Here is an 8,736-nt window from a genome sequence, read left to right on the forward strand (position 1 = left end):
CTGCCTCTACCAGGCCCTGCGGGGCGGCGCGGCCGGGGAGGGCGCGGCGGAGGCGGGCTCCGTCCCGTTCCTCAAGGGCTCGGCGCTGCTGCTGCTGGGCTGCCTGCTGGCCCGCTGCTGCGGCGGCGGCGGCCCCAGGCCCGACGGGGTCCGGGCGGCGGCTGCGGCGGCGGCGTCGCGGCGCAGCGCCTTGGAGAGCTTCTACGGGCGGCAGCTGCGGCTCTCGCCCCATGTGCTGGGCCACAGCAAGGCGCACGTCGGGCGCGTCGTGGCCGAGCTGGTGCGCGCCGCCAAGGCGCAGGGGCTGCAGCCCGGCCCGCTGGCCCTCAGCCTGCGCGGGGACTTCGTCCGCGTCGGCAGCGCCTACGAGCAGCACAAGGTGCGCAGCCCCGACTGCTTCGACATCCTGGTGCCCCTGCGGCTGCCGCCCCACCTGGAGCCCCAGCCGCACTCCGCCGAGGGGCTGGGGGCACACGGCGCCTTCGTCTGCGGCCTGCGGGCGAGGGCCGGCTGGCCGCGCCGCTACCGGCCCTTCGCCGAGGGCTTCTGCGTGGAGCTGCAGGGCCGCAGCCACCTCTCCTCGGGGCTGGTGCTGCGCTGGTTCCAGGGCCACCTGCAGCGGTGCCTGGGCGCCGTGCGGTACCGGCTGCAGGAGCGCTGCCGCATCAGCCTCTCGGCCTGCCCCGGGCGCCCGCCCACGCTGCACATCCTGCCCTGCTCCGACTACGTCTGCTGCCACATCTCCATGGCCGTGCGCCTCATCCCCGCCATCCCCCTCGGCGACGCGCTCTACCTCACGGCCCTGCCACCCGAGGGCCCGCAGGGCCCCCTGGCTTCTGAGGCCCTCTGGGGCCTGAACACCTCACGGCAGGAGCAGCGGCTGCTGAGCTGGCTGAAGGAGCAGGCCCCAGCCTCCTCCTGCCACCTCAAATGTCTGCAGATCCTCAAGGGCCTGCGGGACCTCCGTGGGCACGGCCTGGAGGAGCCCTTCTGCTCCCAATGGGGCCGGGTGCTCTCCTCCTACGTGCTGAAGACGGCCCTCTTCTCCCTGCTGCTGCAGGGGCCTCTGGAGGCCTGGGACGAGCGGTTCCTGGTGGAGCGGCTGGAGGACCTGGTGCTGTACCTCAGGGACTGCCTGCGCAAGCAGGTGCTGATGCATTTCTTCCTGGGCAACAGCAGCCTCCCTGAGGCCGTGGCGCTGCCCCGATTCCTCAAGGAAGCCGCCCCAGTGAACTTGCTGGCAGCCTTTGACGGGGCCATGCTGGACCTGATCGCCTTCCAGCTGATCAACACCTGGATCCAGGCCACGCACGTCATCAGGATGTACAGCAGCCCCCGCTACCTGCGACCAGTGCCCACCCCGTGCCGGCACGTCGCCGAGGCCAGGCAGGAGCCACCAGGAGAGTGATCCAGCAGCCGGGTGAGCTGGTGTCACCTGTGGACCCCGCCAGGGCAGCGGATGCTCCCAGCTTGCTGGTCCGTTGAGAGCCCGTGTCTGCCTCGGGAAGGTGGGACCCATTTAAATGTGGTTCTGTGGTTTTGTCCCTGACCTGAGAAAACTAGGAAACCAGAGGCCAAGACTTAATGACATTGTGATTCTTGTTTGTTTAATCTTGTTCATTGTTCATGGGTAAACTGAAATTTCTGGGGAAGTGCCTTAGACAAGAAGTGTTATGTACAATCGGCTGTTTGCAAACCTAACTTTTAACAGGCTCAAACTGACATTCCTGGAAATCCATGTCAACTTGTTGTCTTAGTGGCAAAATTGACCTTTTCCTGAGATTCACTTTTTATGATATAAAATCCATTTGGCATTGTACCAAGATGCTCTTAAAACGCAATGAGCACTAGACCATGGGTGTTGATCACTGTTTGAAGTGCTCAATGACATGCTTTAAATTTCTGTGTAATTGAATACATTGCACTCAAGAGAAATATATTGTGGGTGTTAATGTAAAATTGATGGAAGATGCAAAACCTCTCCGATAAGAGCATGAAGAATCCAGTTGCGTGTTTCTGTGTTCAAGTGAAGGCTATACTGAAGTACTGAAATATAGATAAAACAAATAGCACTTTATTTTCACAAGGGCCTTGTTTTTAGGATAATTGGCTGCACTAAATACTTGCTCTGGAGGAGGCATTAGTATTTTGTGAATGGGATGATGTTTGAATCATCCTGAGGAAGCCCTTCTTTTAAGGAAATACTCTGAGGTTCGTTTGTCAGTTCTTGTTGAGATGTATTTTTTTTTTTTCCAGTTTCAAGTATTGTTTTCTTAGAATTTGCTTTACCTCAAGGACCAACAACAAAACTAAGAAATTCTGGGGGGGTTTTTTGTTGTTTTGTTTTTTTCTTTGGAACAAACCTTAAACCAGTCCAAATCTCAGTGCTGTAAGATGACTGCTGCACCCTCCAGCTCTGGTAGGAGTTTGGTGGGATTTTTGGATGACCGCCTGACCAGTTGTCCGATTGTGGCAGTGTTTTGACCAAATAACCCGATGGGATTTTATAGTGTTGTGCTATAGCAAATTGTTATCTTGTTGCGGGGAGGAGGAGGTGAAATATTTCAGGGTACTTCAGAATTATTTAGCACTGATTCATGGCACAATGGCAGTCTTAGGCTGTGGATTCTGGTGTCTTGTAAATACGGACATCAGCTAGGTAGTTTCCACATCTCACCTGGTGATGTCCCAGTCGCTGGAATAACCTGGTGAGTTGTAACACAGCCAGCTCTGCAAGTGTCCTTATTTCCTGGTGCAGGTACCTGGGGTTACAGGAGCCTCGTAACCCAGGGTCTTGGCAAATTCAGAATTTCAAATCCTTGCTTCATTGGGTCACCTGCTCCAGTAATTGATGCATTAAGACCCAAAATGTGTTACTGAGTCGCTGGCTCTCAGGAAGCTGAGCTTGTGCCTTATTATCCGCTATACCATGTCCTAGGTGAGCGGTCTGAAATGAATTATAAATGACCAAGTGTAACTTCTGGCAAGCTTTAGGAAAATTGGATGTTACTAATACACTCCTTCTCTCCCTGATGTACGCGGAGATACCGGTGTGCTTTATACACAGTTCCATGCATCAGAGCACAAAACAAACATTTGCAAAATCTATGAAGCTTTATAGAAATCTATTTTTCTAAATGGAAACACTCCCTAGGCAGATGTTTGCCTACTTCTGTGTATTTTTTAACTGCTCTTGCAGTCTTATTTTCAGGTAATTATAGCCTAGGTCACACCCACAAGTTGGGTTATTTTTATATATGAAGTACTGTGCTTCTTTATACAAATACAAATGGTGTATTTATAGGTAGTATTGATCAAATGTTCTTTGCACATGGTATTTAAGGCTAAAAGTGAGCTACCTTGGTGTTTTGATTTTTCTTATGGTAGTAGCCCATGGCATATACTGTTTTTGCAGACTAGTGTTACTTGGTGTTTGAAATAAAATGCAGTTCTGCAATCAATGCCATTGAATCTTTTGCCCAAAGAAGGACAAGGTAACCGTCCCGGGGTATTGTGACTGCCTGAACTCATGACATAAAAACCCTTTGGCTGTTAATTCAGGCATCGTAACCACTTCAATCAGTGGTCGGTTTGTTTACATCACTGTGCATCCCTGTCTCTGACAAGTGGCCTTTTTTCCAAAAAAGGGATGCACATTTGGTGTGTGTTTAGTATTGCTGTGATACATGAAAATCTGTAAGAGATTTGTAAAGACTTTCTCACTAAAATGTAGTAGTGCTAGGAAAAGACAGTTGCATCAGGAAATGCATGGCAAGGAGAGATGGTGGAGAATATAAGTAGTTTAGAAGATGGAGGCTGGGCTGAGGGGTGAGTGAGAATGAGGGTAAACTCTCAGTGAAGAAGCGCTGCAAAGAAGCCAAAGGACATGGGGATAAAATTGGAGGAGAGCCATTGAAAGCCAGGCATGCTTGGAGTGTAGGGAAAAGAGATTTAAGTGGGTTTTGCTTTGGCAGTATTTCCAAATATTTTCCAAAGTGGTTGAATCCATCAGGGCTGAAGAGTGAGGCAAACCCTCAGTTTATTAGCCGTGCAGGCAGGTCTTCAGTGTGAGTTTTTGCTCAGCAAGGCAGTTTTGAGTTTGTGATGGCTGGTGATGGGAGAAAATGTATGTGTTTGCTTTAACCTTAGGCTTGGGCAGGCTATCTTGAGGAGCAGGGACTTCCTGCCAGTAAGGCAGCGTGCCCATGGTGGGAGGTCTGAGGACATCTCTTAGACTAACTTGTGACTTGCTTGCACAACTGAGATATTAATTGTATTTTCTTTATCTGCTATCAAGCATGCATTCATGAATATGATTGACAAAAGGAGCTGATAAAAGTTGGGTTCTGTTATGTTATTCATCTTACCCCACAACAAACGTGATGGGACTGGTACCTGCAGCGTCCTGGAGCTATTATAGAGCCTTATCTGCAAGGAGATGTTTAGACAACTTTACCTACATGAGTAATCCCGTGGGCCTTTTGCCTTCTCCTTCTTCTCCCAACCCATGGATACTGGACGCAGAACAAGGTTATGAATTTGTATGTGTTTAAGGTTGTAACTGTTATAATGTATCATAGGTTCAAGCATGGATGCCTCTGTGTGAGTAAGCTGAAACACAAACACAGAAGAGAGTTATTTAGCACTTATGTGGGTTCTTGGTTGTCTTTACCTGCAACATAATTTTGCAAGGACTCTGTGCAAATGAAGTTGTTTTTATTGAACATTGATTTGGAAGAGGAGTCACATCTACAAGAGAATAAGTTTATTTACAGTACCAAAATGCATATACGTGACTTCATTTTGTATTGAAAAATGTGTATTTCTCAAAGACATCAGTATTTCTTTTCTGACTTAATATCTGGAAAACATTCCTCTTTTGATTTTGAATCTCTGCAGAGTAATGTAAATTTTAAGTGTCTGTTTGCAATGGATGTTCTTGGTACAACTAATTTTGCTGGTTAATAATCAGACCAAAGATTAAAGTGTTCAGCTGCTATTGTTTTATTTTCTTAAAAAAAAAAAGTGTTTATAGGCTCAAAGTGTCAGCCCATTTTAATGAAACATTTATAAATTCGTTTCCTATTTAATGTCAAAATACATTTGCACTTTTATTGTTTCCATAAAAAGTTGGTGGTTTTGCTTTAATATTTCACTGTAGTAATAAACAGCTGTTTTAAAGCGTCTATGCCTCAAGATTTAAATTCCTTGTTATCTTTTTTCAGTAGAAGTTACCTACAGCCACAAAACTGCGATCAACAGGTTTATGTGCTCTTTAGGAGGAGACTAAAGTGGCAAAACCCTAGGAAAGCAGGAAGTCCACGCCTTGGGAGTTGTGCAGAGGGATACGGGAGGAGAGCCAGGAGAGAGACGGGAGGGTGGTTGGCAGCGTCTGTGGTGGTGCTGACTTTTGAAATGGAGCACGTTGGGGTTTGTGGCTGTCTTGCTCAGAGGTTAAGAAGGATTCAGTTCTTGTTTCCCTGGCTCCAGTTTCAGGTCGCTGCGTAAAATATGCTTTTTTTCTGGTGCATGATGAAGAGCTAGGACTTCACCTTCATTTCACAGTACCTGTGTGAGCTTTTCAGCATGGCATGTACAGGTATGTCTTCGTTCCAAACTGCGTAGGTCACGGCTTTATTAAATGTGGAAAAAATCCTCCTGAAGCCAGCAGAAGTTGTGTGGTGGATGGACCAGCGAGTTACCTGTCCTTTTATTAGTTTTTGGTAAGATGCCAGAACTATACACTTGTGGCTTGTGCTGATGTGCCCTATTAAAGAAAGACATAACAGCAGGACCCCTAGCATTTCAATCATTAAATCAAAGGTAGGCTGAAAATACCTCCAGATCTTTGCGTGCCTGCCTCTTGCCTTGCAGGGAGTAGCTTCTGTAAGAGGGCAGCGGTAGTTGGTACCGTGCTGAGACAGCCCAGCTGGCTCATGGCAAAAGGCTGGGAAGAATGGCTGGCAAAGGCTGGAATAATGTTATTCCTTTAGTGTCAACACTCGGTCACCCAAGTCAACATGGAGGAAGTGTATTTAGATCTTTATGTCTTTAATAACGTTATCTCGTATGAATGACTTCCTTTAAAAGCAGTAACTGTCCTCTGGTCTCCATTCATTCTTTGGTCTGAAATATTTCTCAGTTTGAAGCCCAAGTTTCTATTCAGCAGAAAATCATTAAAGAAACATAGCAGTTTCCTTTCGCGATAAATCTGTTAACAAAAAATTAACTGGCCTAAGGGCTTGCATACTTGGTGTTTAAAGAAAAGCCTGTTTGCGTCCAAGTCATTAGATAAATTGTTTAAAATCTTTCCATCCCTGTGCAAATACCTCTCTTGTAATGCAGCCAAGGTCAGTAGTGAAATGCTGATTAAGTACTGCTAATACAAGTTAAAGCTGCCTGGAGGGGAAGGGACTCTTATTTGTGCATCTAATTTTCATAAGGCTCCAAAAGAGTTCAGACATGAAAAAATTTCTTTTCTAGGCCTGTTTATTTCCTGTGTCACCTCTTCAGATGTCTTTCTGGTGAGTCTTCCCTGAGGTAAGTGACGCTCTGACTGATGGTAATTAATTTGAGCAGCTGGCAGAAAAGCAGCCAGCCCCCCTTTTGTTGGGCCAATAGCACTGGGAAGCCGGCGGTTAACACAGGGGCAAGGACCTGCACCCCTTTAAGTGTGTGGTTTCACCTTCAGTGCCTCCTCATGCTTCAGAGCGGGGCACTCTGCTTACTCGAGGGGTCTGAGTAGCTCCCAACTCCAAAATAAGCAGGATATGGAGGGCTGACCATACATAGATCTGCCTGTACATTATGTTACTGCCGTGGGTTTCTCAGACATATGGTGTGCCTAGTTAAGAGGCTACCTGTGCTCTGGTGTATGTGCCTGCGGTGTCCTCTTTTAAATATGTAACCAAGAATTGGCATATTTGTGTCTTCTTTATAAGCACTGATTCAAAGCACCATAATACTCCATCAGCAACAGAGCTATAGATAACGTATGTTCTGTATCTGTGCGACAGTCTGTTCGGATTCAAATAACAATTTACACGCAAAACTCTTAAAGGTTGTTACAAATGCTTATGCATCAAATGTCATCGTGTACCAGTCTTCTGTGTTAAGGAAGCCTTATTTTTCCCCCTTAAAGTATAGCAGCGCTGATTCAGAGACTCAGAAAATTTCTGTGTACTCAAGTTACAGCTGTGCATTTCTTGAAACCCCTGGGAATTTTTTTCCCCTCTAAAACCGAAGCTGCATATGGAATAATCAGTTCTTGGGGCTGGACTGGATGTAATAAGGGTTTTCTAGTGTTTTCATGATACTTCTGATCCTCTATAGGCTTCTATCCCTGCCGCAAAGAGTTTATAGGGTGGGAAAATAAAAAAAGGAAGGTAAGGAATCAAGAAGACAGGAGTGATGGGGATTATGATGTGAAGCTTACTAGCTGTCAAATTAAGGATGAAAAATTACCCTTGTGATGGATTTCTAGTGGAGAAAGTGGAAGAGTTGTTCTGAAGAGTCTTGCTGTTCTGATAGAAACCCACTAGCTGTAGGAACAGCAGAAGGACAATAGCAAAATCCAGCAAGGCAGCCCACTTCTCCACTGCTGTTTCAGTCCGCTCCTTTCCAGTTTCAAGTAGGGGAGAAGAGAAACTTAGAGCTGAGAGAGCAGCTTCCTGCTCACTCTTCCAGTGTTCTGTGCTGTGCAAAACTGAAATGCTGAAATACAATACTCCCATCAAGGGAGGGAGTGCTTGGGAACCATTTGCACATCTGTCTCCTCTGCTACGCCAGATGACAATTCGGGATCACTGGTTTTAAAGACAAGCCCTGGTTGAAATTCAGCTAGGTTTACGTATGCTGGAAACTGCTCCTGATTTTCCCAATTCCTGCTGGCATGACACAGGGAGCTGCTCCACTGCCTGTGCAAATGAAGCGCCGGAGCAGCAGCTACAGAGGAAATGAGTCATTCCTCTATTTCTGTTGCAAAAGACTTCTCTGTGCTGTACAATGCATTTAGGAATATATTCTTACGGCTTGTGGGAAATTCCCCTCCCAGGACCCCGCTTAGCCATACAAACATCAGTGTATTAACAAACGGGCACATTATAGGCTTTCACTAGATAATTAGATGGGTTGTGCAGACCTTTCCCAGGGTCTTCCTTGAGCTGGTATTTCACGCTGCTGTCGGCTCTGGGTCTGTCTGCTGGTGGAGGGGCTGCTGCTGAAGAGGTGGTTGTGTGAGGGTATTGGCGTGTCTTCTGAGCATCTTATTTTCTCATACATGTTAGAGGCTTGTTTAAGTGTGTTTCAAAAAGAAGAAACTCGCTAGTCATAAGGACTGTGAATCACAGGCACTTCTCCAAAAAGTTTTTCTGTTTGGAGCCTGTAAGTGTTTTCCCAGAAGCTGTTTGAGCTCAGCCACCATTCAGACCCTACCAAACTTGCAACCAGACGTTAAACTGCCTGTTGGCAGGATGGCTGGTTTAAGGTACACGGTACATATGAGGCATTACCTGGTAAGAGAGCATCAGTCCCATCTTTCTGTCTCCTCACTGCTGCCCTGGCAGGCAGATGACTACATAAAGTGGACTGGCACTCAGGTTCTGCTGTGAGAGTGCAGGAGATCTTGGTAAGAATTTGGTAAATTGTCTGTTTTCAAATCTTGCAGGAGTCTAACTTGCTCAGGAACAAAGCGAGTCTTGGATGAAGCTTTATGTGTGCCTATGGATGAGTTTCTTC

General features: G+C 47.1%; 1 protein-coding gene across 1 annotated transcript in view; it reads left to right on the forward strand.

Annotated features, from left to right (window-relative positions):
- The window catches only part of ITPRIPL2 (inositol 1,4,5-trisphosphate receptor interacting protein-like 2), an 11,062-nt gene extending 5,896 nt beyond the window's left edge, over positions 1-5,166 (forward strand). Inside the window, exon 2 of the mRNA XM_014936202.1 lies at positions 14-5,166. Within this exon, the coding sequence (XP_014791688.1) occupies positions 14-1,408 (1,395 nt within the window). The 3' untranslated portion in view covers positions 1,409-5,166. The remainder of the gene's footprint in view (positions 1-13) is intronic.
- Positions 5,167-8,736: the final 3,570 nt, after the last annotated feature.

The sequence above is a fragment of the Calidris pugnax genome, unplaced genomic scaffold (genome assembly GCF_001431845.1).
Source record: "Calidris pugnax isolate Ruff unplaced genomic scaffold, ASM143184v1 scaffold17, whole genome shotgun sequence".
Taxonomy (NCBI): domain Eukaryota; kingdom Metazoa; phylum Chordata; class Aves; order Charadriiformes; family Scolopacidae; genus Calidris; species Calidris pugnax.